At 36.5% G+C, this 24,306-nt stretch overlaps 2 protein-coding genes across 3 annotated transcripts; one reads left to right on the top strand and one right to left on the bottom strand.

Moving 5' to 3' along the window:
* The first annotated feature begins 3,742 nt into the window (after nt 1-3,742).
* On the top strand, nt 3,743-16,899 carry LOC111407283 (small RNA-binding protein 11, chloroplastic). 2 transcript variants are annotated; one of them, XM_023036669.1, is made up of 4 exons: nt 3,743-3,968; nt 15,957-16,025; nt 16,137-16,243; nt 16,342-16,899. In XM_023036669.1, exons 1-4 carry the CDS (start codon nt 3,815-3,817, stop codon nt 16,468-16,470), a joined length of 459 nt encoding a protein of 152 aa, XP_022892437.1. In that variant the 5' UTR covers nt 3,743-3,814; the 3' UTR covers nt 16,471-16,899. The 2 variants fall into 2 exon arrangements, with proteins under 2 accessions (XP_022892437.1, XP_022892438.1); XM_023036670.1 differs by lacking the exon at nt 15,957-16,025 and having other exon boundaries at nt 3,761-3,968.
* Nucleotides 16,900-22,335: 5,436 nt separating this feature from the next.
* On the bottom strand, nt 22,336-24,306 carry LOC111407282 (polygalacturonase QRT3-like). The gene is made up of 2 exons (XM_023036667.1): nt 23,900-24,306; nt 22,336-23,510 (listed from the first exon to the last, which is right to left on the bottom strand). Exons 1-2 carry the CDS (start codon nt 24,299-24,301, stop codon nt 22,497-22,499), a joined length of 1,416 nt encoding a protein of 471 aa, XP_022892435.1. The 5' UTR covers nt 24,302-24,306; the 3' UTR covers nt 22,336-22,496.

Genomic DNA, 24,306 nt, shown 5'->3' with positions numbered 1-24,306 from the left:
GCTTCAGAGGCCTCGCCCTGGCCATAGAGGTGGCTCTCAGAATTTAAGCCATATCAGGGACGGGATACTCCATTTCCTTGAACTTATCTGCGAAGACGCAATAGGTCAACAGTGAATATCAATCAAGTACAAATTTGATCAAGTGGACATATTTCTTACCCTTAGAAGCCATCAGTTCGAAATCTACGAAGTATCGACTTCGGTCAATGAGGTGGTCAAAGTGGCGAAACTTCAACGGCTGCTTATGTATGTCCTCTATAATCTCGAACTCCCCCTTGCTCAGCTCAAACCTCGTGCTAGAACCTACAAAATATATGGCAACAGTTAGCAAATTGAGAAACTTAGCAAAATGTAAACATCTCAAACTTGGGCACTCACGAGCTTAGTAGTATTGGGTCGGTACTGTGCAAGCCACGGTTTTGTCCCCTTCAACCGCTGCCACTTTTCCCGAACCCAGAACCACGACTCCTTCCATCCTTTGATGGAAGAACGAAGCCCCACCACAAAGGGTGCGTGAGCTCCCCAGGGTGTGATAAAATACTACCCCTTCGACTCGTCTTTACCTAAGACGCGAGGTTGAAAAAGGGTCTAAAAGACGTGTAGAAGCATATCCTTCCCTAACGACACTTCTTTCCACAAGAAGTATGACCCCACTAGCTGGCTCTACCCATTCGACAGAACTTGGGTCGGTGATAACATAAAAATCCTAAGCATAGCCATAAAGAAGGAGTGCAGAGGAATATGCATACCTGCTTTGAATAGGTATTTACTTACAACCACATATTCAGGCCTCGAAAAATAAGCCCTTTCGTGGACCTCGGGAACTAACATCTCCACATAATGAGGGACACAATATTTCTCTCTAATTTTCTCCAACTTCTTCAAGGTCATGTTTGATGCTATCCCAGCAGCCCCTCATTCTTTCTCATAATCTATAGGCTCCTCGACCATGGCATAATACTCCACCTCAGAATCACCACTCAAAACAGCCCCCTCACCTAACCTAACTATGGTCACCAATTCTTTACTCGAAGTGGACTCCATATCAAAAAGTTTAGAAAATCGACAAAGATTGCAAAATAAATGATTCTCGCAAGAAATACCTACACTGAACGATTAAAGAAACCAAGGGAAGCCGAAAAATGGAATCGAAGCAGATTTAAACGCCGAAAAACTCTAAATGTCAGAAGAAAATTGCAGAGATCAAAAGACAAAGAAGGGTTTCAAATGGGAGTCTTTGCCCTTTTATATGAAGCGAGGACGAATCCCAGCCCTTGGATTGGAGCCTCATAAATCTTACCCCTTCAATTCAAGGCTAAATCTGAGGCGTAGAATTCAAATCGTTTTTGAAATCTACGCATCAGATTCAAATGTGCTCCTCATGCACCTCTCCAAGTGCGTCTTTTTCTAGAAGCCCCAGTTGCAGCCATCATTGCACATTTAATGCAGCAGTCGTACGTGCCTTGAAAGTTGAAACGGCTCGATTGCCTTATCTTGGTAACGTGCGCGAAACATCAAATCATTGGCACAACAAGCATCGAAGACAATCATAACTCCTCACAAGCCTCGGCAGGTTCGACCCACTCACCGCCTCGGCTTCTTCTGCTTCTTCACAATTCAGCCACATCTTCACAAGTCTCGACAGGTTCGATCCACTCATTGCCCCGGCTTCTTCTGCTTCTTCACAATTCAGCCACATCCTCACAAGTCTCGACAGGTTCGATCCACTCACTGCCTCGGCTACTTTTACTTCTTCGCAATTCAGCCACATCCTCACCAGCCTCGACATGTTCGATCACCCATCGCTTCGGCTTCTTCGTCACCTTTTTCAATAACAGCAACGCCACCACTTCCAACTCCAACAATGATATAAATATCTATACTTGAATTTGGAGGACTATTAGTTAAGGTGCAAAAAATTCTTTCAACTTCAAAAATTTCTTTCAATTTTCACCCCACATGCTTCACCACAATAAAAGTTCACGCATTACATAAATGATTATACTTGGACTTGGGGGACTATTGTTACGTATTGACACACTTGTACTTGGCTGGCCCACTTCTGTCGAACCACGTGGCATCTATCTGAGGCCCCAGGCCAACATGAGTAGATTAGCATACTATTACAACGCCAATGACGTGGCCCAAGTGAATATGCCGAAGTAGTGTTCTAGCCGAGGCCCTTCACTCTGAGGCCCATCACTCCGAGGTCCTAAGGCTCTAAGCAGCACTCTTCCCCAGAGATCTGATCTTACACAATGATCCTTCCTGATTGATTGATGGGACACCCATCATAGCATACAAGTGTCTTGTCTTGTCAATGTAGTGGCGGAGCCGCCAATTAATAAATGTGTAGTAGGCTACGATGTCAGATATGATACCTATAATTTGAAATGTAGACTTATAAGATGAGGCCACGTGTACTCCCAACCAGGGGCTACGATCTAAGTTGTAATACTATAAATACTCTCCCATGCGTCTCTCACAAGGGTAATGCAAGATACAACACAAGAACGAATACAACATTCTTTACATTTTACTCTCTTGCAACATACATGAATTCATACTCGCATTCTACAAAGATCGATTGGTAATTATTGTACAATCGTTATGCAAACATATCGTCGGATTTTGAACGTTCTCGTCCCGTGCCTTTGAGTCACTCCCACACCCTCTTTTGCTATTATTTCTAGACCGTCCACGTGTAATATCTGTTGACAGCATATTCTGGGGTCAACAAGCCACATTTGAGAAGGGCTAGGTTTTAGCATGCCACAATATAACCATATAAAAACACGTATTAAGATTCATTTCAAAAGACACACACATCCAAACAATCCCTTTATACATTTGATTACCTATTTATGATAATCCATTCTTGAATTAGGTGTGTACGTGTCGTTAATTAATGAGAACACCTTGACATTCCACCTAATGCTTAATTGTTAGTGACGAATTAAGTTTTCGAGATATTACTATTAATCATAATGACACAGCAACAATTATAAGAGTATTCATAGTATCTAAAAGACTCTTTAAGCCCCTATTTGTTTCCCATTATTTGACCATTGAAATAAAAAAATATAATCGTTATCTATCATATCAAGTCACCATATTTGAATTTTCATCTTTTATGTGGAGTCTATAACGATTATATTTTTCATTTTCATTCTTACATTAAATATAAGAGACTTTCTATTTTAAAGAGTTGACCCTTAAAATTATATTCCAACAGACTTTTTAAATTAAAATTTCAATTTAGAGAGTGAGTTTGACCTTTATAATTTTCAATGAAGAAAAATAATATATAATTTGGAGGGAAGTTAATGAAAATAAAAAAAAGAGAAAAATATTAAATATTTTTTGGGAGTAGTAAAAGTAAGTGTTAAATATAAAAATCATGTTGGAATATTAAAAAACTTTAAAGAGCATGCTAGAGTACTAAAAAAAATTTACTCTTTATATTTATAAATATTTTTTGAATTGTAAAATATACTCTTTAAAAATAAAGAATTTATTGGAGTACATAAAAAATTTTAAAGAGTACATTGAAGTACTTAAAAAAATTTACTCTTTATATTTATAAATATTTTTTAAATTGTAGAATATGGTCTTTAAAAATAAATCGTCTCTTGGAGATGCTCTAAACAATAAGATTACCTAATTTATATAAATTAATGTTAAGGGACTACCTTGTAAAATGCAGTGACCAAGTTGAGATTTTACTAAATGTTCAGTGACCGCAGTGAAATTTACTCTACCGTCGAAGTTTTACATTGGAGAAGGGCTTGGAGAGAGTGAGACTTGAGTTGCAATGGCTAAAAGCGTTGGTTTCTATTCCTCTTCAACTCCAATCCCGTACTCTTCTTGTGGATCATCATCTAATGCAAATCGCAGGCCTCCCAATTTCTTAAAGTTGCGTGCTTCCTATTCTGATTACCCTCTCGCTAGCAAAATTATCGTCAAAAGTAAGTTTTTTCACTTATCTCAACATATTTTTCATTTTCTACAATTTAATTTATTTTTCAATGTAATCTTATTTAAATTTGCCTTTCTTTGAAATAATATATGTCATTTTCTTGTTAGTTTTGATTAATTACGTTCCCACTATGTAATTATGATTTCCTTATGAAGCAATCTGTGAATTTCATAGCGAAGAGATGAGCAAATAAATTAAATAGAAAAAAACTGTTCCTGATTGTCCCCCTTTTGTGGCATTAAGAATATAGGATTATTTTATTTTTAGGATTTTTTTTTATTTTTTATTCAAGAATAATGCCTATGTACTGGATACCTTCTTAAGGATATTAGTGTTTAGCACTAGGTTGTGGAATAGTATTTTAAATATGCTCTTCAACTTGAAAGATAAATTTCTAACCTAGAAAATGAAGTTCTTCACAGCTGTAGGGTTCGTCAGGTGGACCATCGATCTTTTGATAGTGTGATAGGACCGATAAAACTTATATTACTGAATCAGTTGTTTCATTTAAATGCTCAATACACAAAGTGATAAAATCTTGTTTGTCACATACTTGTGGTAGTGCCAATGTAGATTGTAAATTATAATGCTCTGGCATTGGAGTATCTAATTGATTGTTGGAGAGTTGCTTGAACTGCTATTGCATTAAGATCAAAGAGGACACTGATCAAACCTAATAGACCCACACAATTCACTTCCTGAGTTTAACCCCGATGACGTCGTGTTCATGTGATACGGCCATCAGCGGGTACCAAGAGGTGAGATAGAGTTACTGCTCAAAAAATTATATTGCTTTACCTTAAAATAAGTTTTTCGGGAAAGATCCTATTATTAGTAATTGTATTCGCCTTTTTTCTGCATGTTTTATCGTTCCAAATGATTCTGAAACAAAAATGTGGGAAGAAAAATTGTTACTTTTCATTAATAATACATAGCAATATATAGTAATTTACAAGAGGAAAAATAGGAAACTGAATCAGCCTAAAATCTGGAAAGAATGTTCTCCAAATCACTATGAAATCACTATGATTAAGGGATAGACAGATATTTGAATCCCTTCAATTAAGGGATTTCAAAAAACAAATTATTTTCCTAATCTATTTACAGCCTTTTTCTCGCTTGACACTCCCCCTCAAGCTGAGGAATAGATGTCTTCCATTCCTATCTTGAATACAAGATCATGAAAACTTGAACTGTTAAGCCCTTTCGTTAGAACATCGGCTAATTGTCGTCCTGAATGAACATAGGACATACACACCAATCCTTCCTCCAATTTTTCTTTAATAAAGTGCCTATCAATTTCAATATGCTTTGTCCTATCGTGTTGTATAGGATTATGAGTGATATTGATAGCTGACTTGTTATCACAATAGAGCTTCATAGGACCATCCAATTTGATTTTCAAATCATCTAGGATGATCTTTAGCTAAAGTAGATCGCACAATCCTTGAGCAATAGCCCTGAATTTTGACTCTGCAGATGATCTTGGCACCACATTCTGTTTCTTGCTTCTCCATGTTACTAGATTACCTCCAAGAAGAGTATAATACCCTGTAGTTGATCTCCTATCTACTAGGGAACTTGCATAGTCGGTGTCGGTATAAGCTTCCAAAGTTAGATTATTGTTCCTTTTGAACAAAATTCCTTTCCCCGGGCTGCCTTTTAAGTAATGTTGTACTCTATATGCTGCTTGAAGATGAGATTCCCTAGGATCATGCATGAATTAACTGATCACGCTCACGGAATAGGCTATATCTGGCCGAGTGTGAGCAATGTATATTAGTCTACCAACCAACCTTTGGTACATTCGTTTATCAATAGCTGGTTCCATTTTAGCTTCTCCCAATTTATGATTTGGATCCATTGGTGTAGACACTGGTTTACACCCAATCTTCCCGATTTCTGTCAACAAATCAGTAACATACTTTTGTTGAGATATGAAGATTCCTTGTCTAGAGTATGCCACTTCAATGCCAACAAAGTACTTTAATTTTCCCAATTCCTTATTTCAAATTCTTTTTCTAGTCTTTGCTTCAATTTGTGTTTTTTTCTTTCATCATTTCCAGTCACTATAATTTCGTCCACATAGACTAAAAGTGCACTTACTTCCCCTGTAGACAAATGCTTGATGAATAAAGTGTGGTCACCTTGACTTTGTTTATATCCTGAGTCCTTCATAACTCTCGCAAATCTTCCAAACCATGCTCTAGGAGATTGTTTTAACCCATAAGAGCCTTCCTAAGCTTGCATACCTTGCTAACTGTGTCCCCCTCAAGTTCCGGTGGAATGTTCATGAAGATTTCTTCATCAAGATCACCATGAAGAAATGTATTCTTAACATCATACTGAACGAGTTTCCAGTTATAGTGACATTTTTGCAACTGGTGCAAAAGTCTTCTGATAATCAATCTCATATGTCTGAGTGTACCCTTTAGCCACCAATCGTTCCTTATATCTTTCAGGGGAACCATCAGCTTTGTATTTCAATGTGAAAATCCATTTGCAATCAACAATGTTTTTTCCTTTCGATTTATCAACAGTCTCCCATGTTCTATTCCTTTCTAATGCATTCATTTCCTCTTTCATAGTGTCTCTCCATTCCCTTTTTGACAATGCCTCAGAAACAGTAGGAATAACAATGGTGTTTAAACTCACAATGAACCTTTTGTGGACTGGTGATAGGTTTTTAAGTGAAACATAGTGAGATAGGGGATAGAGTGGTCATTTAGTGAATTCCCTTATACCTTTTCTAACAGCAACAGGGAGATCCAGGTCATCTATGGAATCAATAGATGTTTCAACATTTTGTGTGTGTGTATGTAAAGGTAGGTCAGGTCTTACCGTGATCTCATTGTCAAAGTCTGAGTTAGATTCTTGGACTTGTGTCCGTTCTGGAATGGCCTTTCTCCTTGAATACACCTGAGTAATACTTGGAAGATCATGATTGACACTGGCTCGGATAGGAGGAGACTTGAGTTTAGTGACAGGATTGGGTGACTCGTATGTAGTTTGTTCGGTTTCGACACGGACTAGAGCATCTGAGACTTGAGGTAAGTCAAGATGTTTAATTGGTTCGAAGGACTCAAAAGTACTCCCTTCCATCATTCATATCTCCCCTTGAAGGGAGGACTTGGAAAAGAACGGTGTTTTTTCAGGAAAGGTGACATCTGCCGAAATGTAAAATTTTCTAGATGAGGGATTGTAACAGTTATACCCCTTTTGAGTAGATGAGTAACCAAGGAAGACACATTTGATGGCTCGAGGGTCTAGTTTGCCTCTATGTTGGTTGTGGACATGAACAAAGGCAGCGCACCCAAATACTCTAGGGGTGGGTCCATTAGAGGTTTGAAAATGGGGATAAAATCTATTAAGTACCTCCATGGGGCTTTTGCTATCTAACACCGTTGAAGGAAGCCTATATATGACGTACATGGTAGTAAGAACAGCCTCTCCCTAGTAGGATTTAAGAACATTTCCTTGAAAGAGTAAAGCTTGGGTAGTATTGAGTGAATGCCTATTTTTCTTTTCGGCCACCCCATTTTTTTGGGCTGTGTTGACACCTGAAGAATCATGGATAATAACGTGTTTGAAAGTAATGCGATAAGAGTCTGGTTGAAGTAGTCTCGAGCATTGTATGTCCGAAATCTTTTTATTTTTACCCTGAATTGATTTTGAATCATTGAGTGGAATGTAGGTATAACAGTGCTGACATCAAATTTTTGTTTAAGGAGGAAGAGCCATGTAACTTGAGTACAATCATCAATTAAGGTTATGAACCAACGAGCCCCAGAGACATTAGCTATAGTTGAAGGACCCCATAAATCACTATGAATCAAATGAAAAGGACGAGAACTTCTTTTATTGCTAATAAGAAAAGATATATGAGTGTGTTTTGACAATTCACAAATGTCATAAATGAAACTCGGAGATATCTAATCCTTGGAACAACTGAGGAAACATGATTTTTAGAACTTTAAATGATGGATGACCTAGACGTAAGTGATACAACCAATTGGTATCTTTATTTTCGAAACTTAGAATAGATGAAGGCAAAGACAAATAACTCGTTTCTTTTTGAAGTGTTTCAAGGTGAGAGAGGCGACTCCTTTCCTTAGCAAGTCCAATCCTCCTCCTCGTTCCTTGATCCTAAAAAACATAATAAGAAGGAGAAATCACAGCATAACACTTAAGATCTTGAGTAAGCTTTTGAATGGACACAAAGCTGGTTGACAGTTTTGGTACATGAAGGACATGTTTGAGAACAAGGTTAGGTGTGATATGTATATCTCCAAACCCTGCAACAATAGGTAGAGAGCCATTGGCAACTATAATTTTTCTATTACTTGGACATGGGGTATAGTTATGAAAGAATTGAGGAGTGGGGGTCATATGGTCTGTGGCACCTCAGTTAATGATCCAAGAATTGTCATAACACTTGTTTGAGGCATTGTTGCAAAAAGAAATTGAAAGGTTACCTGAAAGGGCCAAAGAGCAGGTCCAAAAGGCTTTTCAAGAAACTCCAATAAGCTTCTTAGTCGTTCAATTTCTTCACTGTTAAATCCTCCTGCTTTGAGGTTTTCCTCTGTTTTGGGCTGCTCCACCATGTGCGCCTGAGGTCTCTGCTGCCTCTCATGGTTCCCCCATTCTCGGCTTGGAGGTTTACCATTTAATTTCCAACATTTATCCTTTTCGTGTCTCGGTTTATTGCAATAGGTTGTTTTCATTCCACTGTTTTCCTCTACCCGGGTATTTGAGCAGATCATTCCTTCTTTTCCCCTGATGGTTTGCCACCGGGGTTGACCCATTCGTGGTGTGTGGTTCAAGCATAACACTTCTCTGACTTTCTTCTGCTCGAATTAATGAGATAGTTTCTTCTAGAGTTGGTGTGTCCGACTTTCCAAGGATTTGAACTCTAGCCTGATCAAATTCAAGATTCAATCCTGCCAAAAAATCATAAACTCAATCTTTTTCAATGAAGCTCTTCAAGGTGACAGCATCCTCAGGACATTTCATTTCAAAAACTCGGTAATGATCAAGTTCTTGCCACAGATTTTGCAATATGTTTGCATACTCTGTGAAAGATTTGTGTAGATATTCCGAGATTATGGGATAATTAGGAATTGATTGTGTATGATTGTATAACCTTATTTAGATTAGGTAATTTTTCTCTTTTCTATTTATAGGAAGTTACCTTGTTGGTCCCTCTTCCTATGCTATATATTGAGGCTCTAAGATTGTAATTAGATGCGAGAAAGTATTGTAAAAATCATATATTCTTTCATTCCAATTTACATGGTATCAGAGCTGGGGTCTGTCCCTACCTAACCAAGCAGTCAATGGAAGAAAACACCGCCAACAGCATGGAGTCAACAACCTCACAGTCACAAAACAGTGAAATTGAACCCCTTTCCACCTTGGGCTTCGGTGGACTCAACAATTCCTCCTTTCAACTTACAGTCGAAAAGTTGAATGGAAAAAATTGTTGAGAATGGGCTCAATCAATAAAACTCATCTTCGATGGAAAAGGAAAGCTAGGTTACCTTACCGGAGAAAAGAAAAAGCCCGCCTCAATCGACGTCAGACTTTTACAAAAATGAAGGTCGAAAAACTGAATGGTGACTGCGTGGCTAGTTAATTCCATAAAACCTCCGATTGGAAAGACTTACTTGTTTCTACCGACAGCAAAGGATGTGTGGGACGTCGTTCGCGACATGTATTCAAACGCTGAAAATTCTTCACAAATCTTTAAGATCAAAACGAAATTCTGGTAGACGAAGCAAAGGAAGAGAGACGTGACAGTCTACTACCTGGAGATGTCTTCACTCTGGTAGGAACTCGATCAGAATGTTGACGAAGAATGGGACGGTCCGGCCGACAGTGTACGATACCGGAAGAATGTTGAAAACGAAAGGGTATACGAGTTCCTGGCCAGGCTTAATAGAGAATTAGATTATGTGAGAGGAGGAGTCCTTGGCCGGTGACCCTTACTGTCACTTCGCAAAGCTTTCGCTGAGGTTCGCTGAGGCGAAAATCGGTGAGTAGTGATGCTCTGAGAAGGTAAAGACACCGGGCTTGAAGAGGAAACTGGGTTTGCGTTATTATCAAAGGAACGTGGACTTAGTGGGTCGACCCAATTAACTAAAGGGTTTGGTTCAGCCTAATTACCTGGAGGGCCAGCATTAAATGGAGCTAAAGGACTTGGATCTATCGAATTGGGCCTAATTTCCAAAGGAACACCCACTAATGGGTTCGGCCCAAAACAATAGAGGGGACGTTCTTGGTGTGATCATTGTTGTAAACCTAGGCATAAAGTAGATACATGTTGGTAACTACATGGAAAACCAGCTGACTGGAAACCAAGACAAAATAACAGAAATCGGGGTTACCAAGCGGTTGTTGATCCTATCGAAGGAAAGAGTAACTCTACTCAGAGCGGTGCATTCAATCCTGAACAATTGGAGCAACTATATAAAATGTTTTTGAGTTTCCAATCATCAGGTTTGTCAAGTTCACTAGCTCACAAAGGTAATCCTTCGAAAGCATCACATACAACTACTTAATCTATAGTTCCTTGGATTATTAACTCAGGTGCGTCCGATCATATGACGAGCTCCTTCCACCTTTTGTCCAAATATTCCACTTCTGCTGGCAATATCAAGGTTAAAATCGCAGACGGCTCACTCTCACCTGTAGCAGGAAAAGGGAGTATTCGAATATCTAATTTTATAGCATTGGAGTCCGTTCTCCTCGTTCCAAACCTATCTTGTAACTTATTGTTAGTTGGTCAATTAGCAAAAAATTCCAATTGCTCAGCTAAATTTATCCCGTCTTATTACTTTTTTCAGGACCTATCATCGGGGAAGACGATTGGCAGTGCTAAAAAATGTGAGGGACTTTTCTACTTTGAGGAAGCAGACGTGAGTAAACATAATCAAATTGCAAATTGTGATTCTGCTTTTGTTTCTAGAGATAGTGAACTTTTGTTATGGCATTTTAGAATGGGTCATCCCAATTTCAGTAATTACGTCATGTATTTCCTTCCATGTTTTCTAATAAAAAGACACTTGATATCTAATGTGAACATTGTGAACTGGCCAAACATCATCGTACCTCCTTTCCAAAATCTACATACAAATTTTCGAAACCATTCACCTTAATTCATAGTGAGTTATGTGGTCCTTCACGAATTCTGAATCGAACGCACAAAAAATGGTTCGTAACATTTATAGATGATCCCACTAGAATATGTTGAGCCTATCTCCTAAAAGAAAAATCAGATGTTCGATCCGTATTCATAAATTTTCATTCAATGATTCAAACACAATTTCAGACACAAATTCAAATATTGTGTACTGACAATGGTACAGAATATTTCAATACCACATTGAAAGAGTATCTCCAAAAACAAGGAATAATTCATCAAAGTTCCTGTGTCGATACTCCACATCAAAATGACATTACTGAGCGAAAAAATAAACACCTCCTTGAGATGGCTCGTGCCTTAATGTTCACCACAAATATGCCAAAGTTCTTTTGGGGAGATGCCATTTTAACCTTGGCCTATCTCATCAATAGAATGCTCAGTCGCACTCTCTCCTTCAAATCACCACTCCAAGTATTTCAGGAATTCTTCCCCAATTCCCTACTTGATTCAAGCTTACCACTCCGAATATTCGGTTGTACTGCTTTCGTTCACATACATCCTCATCACAGAAGTAAACTCGATCCTCGTGCACTTAAATGCGTGCTCATTGGATATTCATCTACCCAAAAGGGCTACAAATGCTATGATCCATCCACAAAATAAGTATTTGTTAGCATCGATGTTACATTTTTCGAAAGAACCCCTTATTATAAAAAGCCCTCTCTTTAGGGGGAGATTTTGAGTGAAGATCGGTTCTCACATCAAGATCGATTCTTCAACTTTAATCTTTCCCCTAGTGAACCTATCATAAACACCGAATCAATCACTCTTCCTGGTCCTAACGTGCCATCTACAAATGTAAACTTAAACTCAGGGGGAGATGCTGAAAATCAAGTTGGCAAGGGGAGATTAGTTTACTCAAAAAAGTCGAAATCAATGTATAAGGAGAACCTCTCATCTGAAGCATCAAAAGAGTCTGAACCGATGATAGCTCCAGAAAGTGATCTACCTATTGCTCTCAGAAAACAACCTCGGTCATGTACTCTCCACCCTATCTCAAAATTTGTTTCATATAACACTCTATCTGCAGGATTTCGCACTTTCTCTTATAATCTTGATAATACAGAAATTTCAAAGAATATTCAGGAGGCCATGGCTACTTCCAAATGGAAAGAAGCAGTTTTGAAAGAAATGTGAGCACTGAAAAAAAAAAACTTGGGATATGGTAAATTTACCAAGGGAGAAAAGACCCGTCGGGTGCAAATGTGTCTTTAATGTGAAGTACAAATATGATGGGACAATAAAACGGTACAAAGCTCATCTTGTTGCAAAAGGATATACACAGACCTACGACATTAATTACGCATAAACATTCGCCCCTGTAGCAAAATTGAATACAATCCGAGTTATCTTGTACTTAGCAGCAAATTTGAATTGGCCCCTCCAACAGCTAGACATCAAGAATGCCTTCTTCAATGGAGAATTAGAAGAAGAGGTTTTTATTACATTACCCCAGGCTTCTATGAAAAGCAAGGAAGAAAATAAGATATGTAGACTTAAAAAATCCTTGTACGGTCTAAATAATCACCAAGAACATGGTTCGACAGATTTGCTAAAGTATTGAGAGGTTAAGGATATCAACAAGGGCAGTCAGACCATACAATGTTCTACCAATTATCTGAAATAGGGATGAAAACAAGTTTACTTGTTTACGTTGATGACATCATACTGACTGGAGATAATATAGTGGAAATAGAAAGGCTTAAGAAGAGCCTAGCCACGGAGTTCAAAGTAAAAGACTTGGGACAGATGAAATACTTTTTAGGTATGGAGGTTGCCAGATCAAAGACAGGCATCAGTGTTTCACAACGAAAGTACATTCTTGACCTTCTAACGAAAACTGGCATGCTTGGCTGCAAACCAAGTGACACACCAATAGAGACAAGAAGAAAGGAAGAAAATATAGGAGAATCAGTTGAAAAGGATAGATATCAGCGATTAGTTGGCAAACTGATCTATCTTTGACACACTAGACCTGATATTGCATTTGCAGTTAGCGTGGTTGGCCAACATATGCACTCTCCAAAGAAAGTCCATTTAGAAGCAGTATACAAAATTCTCAGATATCTTAAAGGTACAACTGGAAAAGGACTTTTCTTTAAGAAAAATGAAAGAAAAGAAGTAGAAATCTTTACTGATGCAAATTGGGCTGGTTCAATAGAAGATAGAAGATCAACTACAGGCTATTGTACCTTTGTATGGGGAAATTTGGTAACTTGGAGAAGTAAGAACCAAAATGTGGTAGCCAGAAGTAGTGTTGAAGCCGAGTTTAGAGCTGTCGCACAAGGAATATGCGAAGGATTGTGGATAAAAAAGTTATTGGAAGAATTACAGATGATTGTAAAATTTCCCATAAAACTCTACAACAAAGCAGCTATGATAGAACCAAACATGTGGAAGTGGATAGACACTTTATCAAAGAAAAGGTTGAAGAAGGAACCGTATGCATGACCAATGTGCCTACAGGAAAACAAATCGCAAATATCTTCATCAAAGGATTGCCACGACTGAATTTTGAGGACTTTGTTTGCAAGTTGAATGTGATCAACATTTACGATCCAACTTGAGGGAGAGTGTAGATATTCCGAGATTATGGGATAATTAGGAATTGATTGTGTATGATTGTATAACCTTATTTAGATTAGGTAATTTTTCTCTTTTCCATGTATAGGAAGTTACCTTGTTGGTCCCTCTTCCTATGCTATATATTGAGGCTCTAAGATTGTAATTAGATGCGAGAAAGTATTGTAAAAATCATATATTCTTTCATTCCAATTTACAATTTGTCTCCTTGTTTTGTGGCTGGGGTCTTAACCTTTATATCATACACCTGGACAGCATCATTAGCCTTTGAATATGTGCAGTGGATGAAGTCCCGTATCTCCTTTGTGGTAGCCAAAAACATGCATGTGTCGCTAATCATGGGATCCATAGAGTCCCACAGCCAGGACATTATCATGGAATCCTCTTCATCCAATGCTTTAAATTCTGGTTTATCCTTTGCAGGTCCTTTTCCAAGAAGATGATTAAGTCTTCATTTGCCTTTGAGATACGTTCGGACAAATTGAGACCATTTGAGGTAGTTTTTCCCATTGAATCTGTAGGAGGCCCGAATGTTCTGTTACTCTCCAATTTTCTGAACAGAATTGGATTCCTGATGGGTTAGGGTTGCAGGTGATTTTGGAGGTTGACATGGTGATTAAGGCTGGCTGATCAGATTTTAAGGAAGGCTATTAAAGCAAAATACTGGCTAAAATATGCCAGAAAAGAACCCAAAAAAAGAGCTTAAATCCGCAGCAATGAAGGCTGCCTGAAAAAATCCCAGAGGAGCCGATGGCTCTGATACCATGAAACAAAAATGTGGGAAGGAAAATTGTTACTTTTCATTAATAACACAGCAATATATCGTAATTTACAAGAGGAAAAATAGGAAACTAAATCAGCCTAAAATATGGAAAGAATATTCTCCAAATCACTATGATTAAGGGATAGACAGATAATTGAATCCCTTCAATTAAGGGATTTCAAAAAACAAATTATTTTCCTAATCTATATACAGCCTTTTTTTCACTTGACAGATTCCAATGTAGAAAATGCCATATTCTCTTTGTGTTTGTTTGCAATCAGAAACAGAGCTCTAGCTGAAAGGCAAATTTTATTAGTACCTTTGATGTAAAGTGCCAGATACAGCTCCAGGCTGCCACAGATACTGTGGCCTGAAATTTCTGTACCTTTGATGACATCATTATCCCTAAGACGTCTCATAAAAATTGGTACTTAAACGAGTGTCACAAAATGTGAGGCTTTTAAGCATACTTTGTGCTTATTATACAATGGCATACCTTGTTGACTGAACATTTTCTGGATTGTATGAACTTGGCAATTCAAATTGAAATATATTACAATCTTGTGTAAGTTGATATTTTCTTTGCTTCAGGTCGTGATAAGAAAATCCAGCTTAAATTATTTTACAAGAAATACTCTTATCATGGTGAACTTCTGAAAAATTTCCAATAATTGAGTTGAACAAATTTACAGTTAAATTCCTTAATAGTGCCTAGTATAAAATTATTGGAGATTCAGGGGTATCTATATAATTAGTATATAATATAATTCAGTGCTGAAATAAAAAAAATATAAAGGAATTCTGAGGGAAATTATAATTAGACAACACTAGGTTTTGTAAATATTCTATTTAGTAAAAATCCCTTATCGAGAACTTCATTGATACAATTAGCATTCTATGAGGCAGATTTTCTAAGATCTTCATTTATTCTGACCCCTCCACTTTCACCTGCTGTCTCAAACTCATTGATGCATTGGTGATTGTTCTTTTGTACATTAGCAAAATAAATTTCATATATTAAAAATAATATGCTCTTCAGATACTTGTATTAATCAATTACTAAATGTATAAGAGCATCTCCAATGGACTCTTTATTTTTAAAGAGTATCTTTAAATTCTCCAACAAACTCTTTATTTTTGTTCTTCATTTTACATTTTTCAACACTCATTTATAATTTCCCTCATTTTTCAATTAATATATGTCTGCTGCATGTCAATAGCTAAAATATTCAATATAATATATATAATTTAAGTAGTGGAGCAATTAAACTTGCAATGTTATTAAATGCAATCCTGAAAAATTCAAAAGAGGGTGAGTTTGGCCAAACACTATCTAATTTAACTTATTTAAGAAGTTAAAATAAAGAAAAGTCTCTTTGTGCTTAATTTTAAGGTTTGGCTCTTTAATTGTCGTACATTTCACCCAGATGTACCATTGTCCACTAGTGAAAGTAGATTGCAGAAGGAATTTTCGAAATTTGGGCAGATAGCTGAAGGTACATTTGATACTTCATTGAATATCTATTATCCGTCTCTATTCTCTACTTTGATAAAATTGAAATCTGCTTTGAGTTTATTTATGGTGTCTTCCATACTTCCACTGGCAGTTAAACTTGTGAAGGATGAAGCTACAAAGAAGTCAAAAGGATTTGCTTTTATTCAATATGCTTCACAAGAAGATGCGATGCTAGCTCTAGAAAGCATGGATCACGAGGTTTTATATGCGTATTTCTGTTTTCTGTAAAGTATTCATTGCATATTGATTTTGAGTTCAAGAACTCTACTTTTTTCAATATTTCTTTCTCCTGTTAGTACTTTGATGGCAGGGTACTATATGTTGAACTCGCAAAGCCTAGAAAGAAAGATTTTGGTGGGTATCCGAAAACCTCTGGTCCTCCTCAACAACAAAGTGGCACGACTAAGAATGAGGTTGACGAGTAACAGAAGCTGCTATAAACATTGCACTTTAGAGTCCTATCAGACGTATAAGTTGCCTCTTATGCCAGTTCTGGTTCTCTCCCACACAATCGTTTGACCTAGAAGGTCCAGTTTTTTTCTCTGCATATTCATATACACTCTTGGTAGCAGACATAACATATGTGCCAGTCATATTTGTTGTCTTATTCGTGAAGATCATTGTGCCTTCTTGATTCAGTGTAAGCACTAACTAAGCGTCTGATAAGTCCCTCGAGGAGGATGGAGTGGAGTCTTGTAGCTAAGTAGAGAAGGGCTTTTTTAATTTTGTTGGACATTGCCCAACACTTGTTGGCACGCTTCATTTAGAATTTTTCTGAGTGTGTAAACTCTGTAATCAACTATGCTTTACACCAAGTTAAATTCAAGTTGTATGTTTTGATACGGTTGGCTCAATGGTGAGTGCTTATTCTTGATTTAGTAGAATGTTTTGCAGGGCGTGGAGTTTAGTTCCTTTTTTCTTCTCGAATTATCGTTTCGGGGATAAATTTCGTAAATGAAAGAGAGAGATAAACTCTTACTGGTCAACGAGTGATTAAAGGTAACATTAGGTCCCTCCTGTATTGGAGTTGCCAAAACTATTTTATGTGTTCTACAAATTAAAATGTTTATCTTGGTCAGATTGAGTTGATGTGAAGTACCATCAACCTATCGTACTAGTTTATTATTAGTAGAATTCCAATAATGGAAACAAGGCAAGAAAAGGGACAAGTATATTGAAGCAATCTTGGTTCAAGAAGGCTCTCTGTTTTCTGTCATCACCCCTTTTGGAATATCTGCTCAAGCAAAATTTTCAAACTATCCCTGTTTTCGAAATGAGCAATTCTTTTTGTGTTAGTCTTGAAATAAGTAAATTTTCCAAATACATGAAAAAAATTAAATTTGACTTTCTTTTTTGTGCCTGAAAAAGGTTATCTAATACCTTAAGCATTAAAACGCTCATCCTGAGTTTCCGTACTCGTCCAAATTTCCTATTTGCAAGGAATCAAATTGTTCACTTATTTTGTTTGTTTGAAGCTTTTAATTAGAAAAGTCTGCATAAGTGGAACGACTTATGTTAAAAATAGCTTTAGTTATGTGATTTATTTTCAAAATAAGGAAAAAATTATTTGTACAGAAGTGATACATATGCTCACATGAAAGGTGGGATACATGTAAATTAAATATTGCCAAAAAAATCAGGCCCACATGTTTGTGTGTATTTTGGAGGGCTTCAACACTCTAAAAATAAATGGGTTCATATTAAAAAAATTATGTACTGCCTGGCGTGCCCTTTTGTGGTAGCCAAAGAAGCTAGGCCAGAAAATTTAGTAAAAACGTACTATTTTTGCCAATAACATAAATTTTAAAAGGAAAGAGCAGTGTACTTCCTCTTTGAGTGATTGTTGGGAAGTTGACTACTTATATTGGTGGTATTTTAGCTCAGAATATAGGGCAATAAATATCAATTGCCACTTTTTCTAGAGTGGAATGTTAAATGCGGAAATAGCGGAATGGATAGATGGAGAAGTAGGCGGATTATCTTCTCAATGAGGAGGTCCAGTTTCCATAGCACAGGAGTCTTAAATCCCACCTAATTTTGAGCAAATATTGGAGAAAATTCCATTTGACTCTTCTGGTACAATTTGATAGTCATTGTACAATTCTTCCACTACCTTACTAGAATATGTCTAGGTGAATAAATTGCCTACGTTCATTGGATAAACGACAAACCGTTGCAAGATTATTAAGAAAGAAATGTGCAAATTACAATCTTAAGAGCCAAAGAAAAAAGGGGGAAATTTGTAGTATCGGTTCCAAATATTTGGATTGTTAATAGACTTTATCCTGATCTTTAATTTGTATCGAAGGTTCCAAACATTTGAAAAATTAGCAACTAAAATTCATATGGATGAAAACTTAGTTGACTAAGAAAAGTAGATTTGATCAAATTGAAAGGAATAAAATGATGATTTTTATAATTACCATATTAGATGAACAATCAAAAAAACCAAGAAAAATAGAGAAAAAAAAAATCAAAGAAAATAAGGGAAAAAAAGGTTGTCTCCTTCACAAACCCCACCCCCCCCCCCCCAAAAAAAAAAAACCACCCCTCCCCCCCCACCCACCCACCCCCTCTAGGTGAATAAATTGCCTACGTTCATTGGATAAACGACAAACCGTTGCAAGATTATTAAGAAAGAAATGTGCAAATTACAATCTTAAGAGCCAAAGAAAAAAGGGGGAAATTTGTAGTATCGGTTCCAAATATTTGGATTGTTAATAGACTTTATCCTGATCTTTAATTTGTATCGAAGGTTCCAAACATTTGAAAAATTAGCAACTAAAATTCATATGGATGAAAACTTAATTGACTAAGAAAAGTAGATTTGACCAAATTGAAAGGAATAAAATGATGATTTTATAATTATCATATGAGATAAACAATCAAAAAAACCAAGAAAGATAGAGAAAAAAAGGTTGTCTCCTTCACAAACCCCCCCCACCCTCGAAAAATCAGTCACCAACACTGTCACCCAACCTCAGCACCGTCGTCGGCAAGCAGAGTTGAAAGATGGACAAACTCATGCTGTGGCTTCTGCTTCCCTTGAAAACCCGTAACTTAGGCCCCTGATCGGGTCGGGTAGAATATTTTTATAAATATGGAACTGACTCGGTAAAAATCGAGCTGACTCGTCGAGTTGATCGAGTTAACTGGCGATTTTTATATTAACTCGGTCGGTTGACTGGTTTGACTAAGATTTAAAAACTTGTCCATAAATTTTTTGTTCTCAAAAGGACTTGATCCTCAGACATCTAAGTTAAATGAGTATCAACTAACCACTATAGATCAAGCGTTTATTGTTGTGTATTTGCAATAATTATATATATGTAAATCATTTATAGTTTGTTAAAAAAAATTTTAAAAAATTATAGTAACTATTTTGATTTACATGAATTGAATATTTAACAAAATAATATATAAGTATATAAATAATTAATAATAGATAATTTTTTTTTTTGTTTTATCTAAAAGAAAAACTTTATACTTTAAAAAATATTTTATAATTATTAAGTATTGACCCACCGGTTTAACCACTAACACATCGGTTCGACCAGCAACTCAAGACCCGATGCCTTGACCAGGTCAAGAGTCGGGTCGGGTTCAATAACTATGCTCCCAAACAACATCTGCCTTCCAATCATTTTCACATGCATAAAATTATATTACCTACGACGCTTACAATTATCCTCTTCATAATGCCTGCACATAGCCTCATAAAAACCAATCACGAGAGAAAAATCCACAATAATAGACCGAGACGAATAAAACCTCCCTTGCAAAGCCTGGAAAACAGCAATTGCCTGATTCTCCTTATCCTCCATCTACAATACCCATCAACAAAAGAGTCGATGCATAAAATACCAAAATGAAAGAAAGAAACAACTTACTATCGTCTTCTTCAACCCACAAGACTTTGTCTGCCCATCCGCGGCTTCCATCATAATCGGCCAACCTACAACAGAAGGTGAAGTATAATTTGAACATGGGGATAAAATCTCATATCGATTAAAGATGAAAATATAGATCAACCTATAAGGTATTGGACTACTCCTCTTAATAAGGTTAATTTTTTAAGATGAAACATCAAGTTTTAATATGATATCAGAGCCTATTAAGCTATAACAAGCTATTCGATTTAATTAAGACTCAATAAATGAGCATATTGATTTTAAGATTGGTCTACTCAAAACGAGCCACCATATTACGGGGATATGTTAAGGGATAAAATCACACATTGATTAAAATTAATCTTTTAAGATGGAATTTCAAGTCTTAACATGATGTCAGAACTCATTAAACTCCAACAAGCCATTCTATCCGATTAAGACTCAATAAATGAACATACGAATATTAAGATTGGTCTGCTTAAAACAAGTCATCATCTTACAGGGACATGTTAAAGGATAAAATCACACATCAATTAAAGATGAAAATATAGACCACTTAGAAGGTCTTGGACTACTCCTCTTAATAATATTGACCTTTTAAAATGGAACCACAAGTTTTAACACACACAAATATGGATTATATAAGCAAAATCCTACCAGGAACAGTGGAGGCATGGAATTTGCGGGTGAAATTCGGTGTAGATTGATGGTTTTTCTTACGGATCTTACTACAAATACATCAAAGTTTACATAAGGAATTACATAATGTTCACATTGCACTCTATCATTTGTCAGTTTAGAACACAGTCAACTTTTTCATCCATTTTTTCCCTCTACATCATTTTCAATAGCCGCTTATGTGCCATTTTTACGTACAAGTAATAAAATCATTTTCCTACATTCCATAATAGAGAATTTGGACTGAAATCGTTATTTGAAAGTTGCCCACTAATTTATAAAAGGTTGAGAATACTAATGTCAAAATCTAAAGATGAATTTTGCTACTTGTACATAAAAATGGTACATATACAATTACCGAAAATGATGTGGAGTGGAAAGAATGAATGAAAAAGTTGACTACATTATTTTCGATAACCGCTTATGTGTCATTCTTACGTACAAGTAGTAAAATCCTTTTCCCACATTCCATAATAGAGAATTTGGATTGAATTTGTTATTAAGAAGTTGCCCGCTAATTTATAAAAGGTTGAGAATTCAATGTCAAAATATAAAAGATGAATTTTGCTACTTATACATAAAAATAATACATAAACGATTACCGAAAATGATGTGGAACGGAAAGAATGAATAAAAAAGTTGACTATGTTTTAACAGACCAATGGTAAATTGTCCTATGAATATTATATAATCTCTTATGTAAATCCTGATATACATATAGCAAAATCCTATAAAGATTAGAGACAATTGCTACATCTCACCAAATTTGTCCAATTGACAAAATAGAGAAAAATGTTATTTATTTGCATTAGTGTTAAGCAACTACGTGCCATTAACCTACATCTACAATTGATTAAAAATTATAACTTTTTATTTTAATCAACTATATACCATGGGTTCTAATACCATATTAACTGGTGCATAGCACTACTAAAATCATTTAATAGTACTCGTTGAAATATTATTTAACTTGAACGCGTTTAACTTTGTATTGTAGATTGCTTAACAAGTGAAGCCAAATTACTATCAATTGTATACTTTCTTTTTCATTTTTTAATCTACTGTCATTGCTCTATTTTTTTTTTTCTTGTAATTGGAATATCAATTACAACTAAAACATTGCGTTACCTCATAGAAATTAAAGAGAAAGAGAAATATAAAGAGTTTATTAGAGATACACTTTAGAAAGCTTAATGTATTCAAAAGAATAAACTAACATTAGACATCATTCTCAAGTTATTGCATTTGGCTAATTTTGCTTCTAGTTGGTTAGAATTACCAACTACATATTTTGTAACCACGTGTACGGTGACTTTAAAAGCTAAATAACCACATTATATTGACCAAATTAATAGCATGCAGCTGCCAACATTGACCAACTACTCATACAATCCACCTCATTCGTAAGGAGGGGACAGGACGGGGACGTTACGACCCTCCCCATCCCCTACAAGCTCGGAATTATAATTCTTGTCCCTTTCCCAATTTATGCTCACAGGGAAGCGGAGTCGAGCCAAGCCAAGACCGTGTATTTCGTCTCATGACTACAGATTTTGTCCCAATCCCGACCTTATGAATACCCGATTAAGAATCCAGTTATTTTGCCATCCATACTCGTTACTACGTCAATGCAATAGGATACACTTTTTGGTTATGGTCACAATTCAAATCAAAAGCTCAACACATATCTATAGTAATAGTCTAATTTCCAAGGCACGTAGATGAAAAAATTTCTTGTATTAACTCGACTTTTCTCCAATCCCCACCTTACACTGAAGACTGGAATTAATTAATTCCATTTGACGGGAAGTAAAATCAATAATCTAAAATTCAACTTTTGGAAAAATCAAAGTATATGTGTTTGATTAGTTAGTTAGATAGCTTCATAATGAATTTCCTTGATCCGCCGTGATGAAAATAGTTGCCGGAACGGCCAAGTTTGATTGAATCACCACTTTGTTACTCGATAGGTTTCGAAGAGCATGGTTAGGAAAGGAATTCCCCGTTGTAATGAATGTGTATTGTACTCTTTTGATACGGTTAGGAAATAGGAGAACTGAATTCAAGTCCGCAATCCATGATTTACCATTTCCTTGCACACTCTGTCTTGCTACGGTCGCCTTCAGCTTCATTCCCCTCACATTGTTACGATCTATAATGACTTGATCGACCTCTTTGAATGCCCCCTTCTGTTGATCCAACTGGACAATATCAATTCCTTTATTAGATCCAGCAAACATGTTGTCCACGATGTTTACTCCGTTCATCACACCATTTATAGACTTCAAAAGAATGTATGCATCGCCTAGGAAAAAGCTACTTGATATGTGGAGTTGGACCGGATCTTCTGCTACAATACCAGTAAAGTCTAGGTAGGAATTTACTATGCGAGTTTGTGTTAACCCCGGCAATTTTAAGTAAATTCCAGTACCGCCAAATCCAGTCGCCTTATTGTAACAATGCACGCCAGAAAGTGTGTTGGCTTGACCCGAAACCATAATTCCAGTGGCCGCTGAAAAAATTACGACGTCTGTGACAGAATTGTCATTGCCCATCAAGTTTATTCCCGTGCCTGAAAAGCTTTTTTCGTCGCGATCTCCTCCAGCTGTAATATGTTGGCCAAGATACGAGCTTCGAATATACGTTTCGTGACCACCTCGGACTATGATACCATTCGTCGTAAAATGGGTAATGTAGCAATTGTCAATACTAATTCTAAGTGAGTTCAAAACTTGAATGCCTCCACCCCGGTAATTCGAGTCCAACAACAAGTCTCTTAGTGTTATGAACTCGTAATTAAATGCCGATGATGATCCAATGTTCGACGAAGGTGATATATCGATCAAATAGCCGTCGGCCGGGAAATTGCTTGATGCCTTTAATGTTCCTCCATGTATCTGTCAACAGATCATCATATTGAATCAAGAACGATGAATATGTTTGGATACATTCACTAAGGCAGTTATATTTAGGTAAACAGCATGCTATATAGAATCGAAAACTAAAGGTCGATTTGTTTGATTTTGGCTTAGTCATAACTCATAAGTCACGCCTGCCATTGAAGAGGGTGGAAAAGAATTTAATTACATTTAATTAAATTAAACCTTGAAAGATTAGTAAATATATTTTCAGTAGATTGTTAAAATCAGTTACAATTTTTCCAAGATTATATTAGTTATTAAAAAATATTTTTTAATATCATATAACTGCGCGAAGCTGCGATGCATCATAAAATGGAGAAATTTCACTTTTAATGACGATCTCGTTTGTATTAAAAAAAACTTACCAGTAGATTACCTCTTCCGGCTACCGGAAATTGTAACGGACGGCTGATCAAGTAATTCCCACCTTGAAGATTAATCTGTGCACCACCAAGATTAACAATTCCCTTTGACAAAAATCCATTGCTTGGACCCTTAAGTGCGTCCGATATTGCTTTAAGAAGTGCGTTTGTACTGTCCGATACCCCGGTTGGGTCTGCACCATAAGATGTCATGTCATATACTAGTGGCCTTGGTTTACCAGGTGAAGAATTATATAGCTCTGAATTGCGTTGAACGAGTGAATCTCGGAACTGTAATGGATCGCGCTCGGGCGAAGAATTCTGTCCATGCACATGAATTGTGGCAAAAGTAGCCAAAAATGTAATAACCATAAATAAGGATAGAGGTTTTCTTGTGACTGTCATGTCTG

The sequence above is a fragment of the Olea europaea genome, chromosome 13, assembly GCF_002742605.1.
Source record: "Olea europaea var. sylvestris chromosome 13, O_europaea_v1, whole genome shotgun sequence".
NCBI classification, from domain to species: domain Eukaryota; kingdom Viridiplantae; phylum Streptophyta; class Magnoliopsida; order Lamiales; family Oleaceae; genus Olea; species Olea europaea.
Note: the sequence above shows the minus strand (reverse complement) of the source record. Positions and strands in the feature narration are given on the sequence as shown.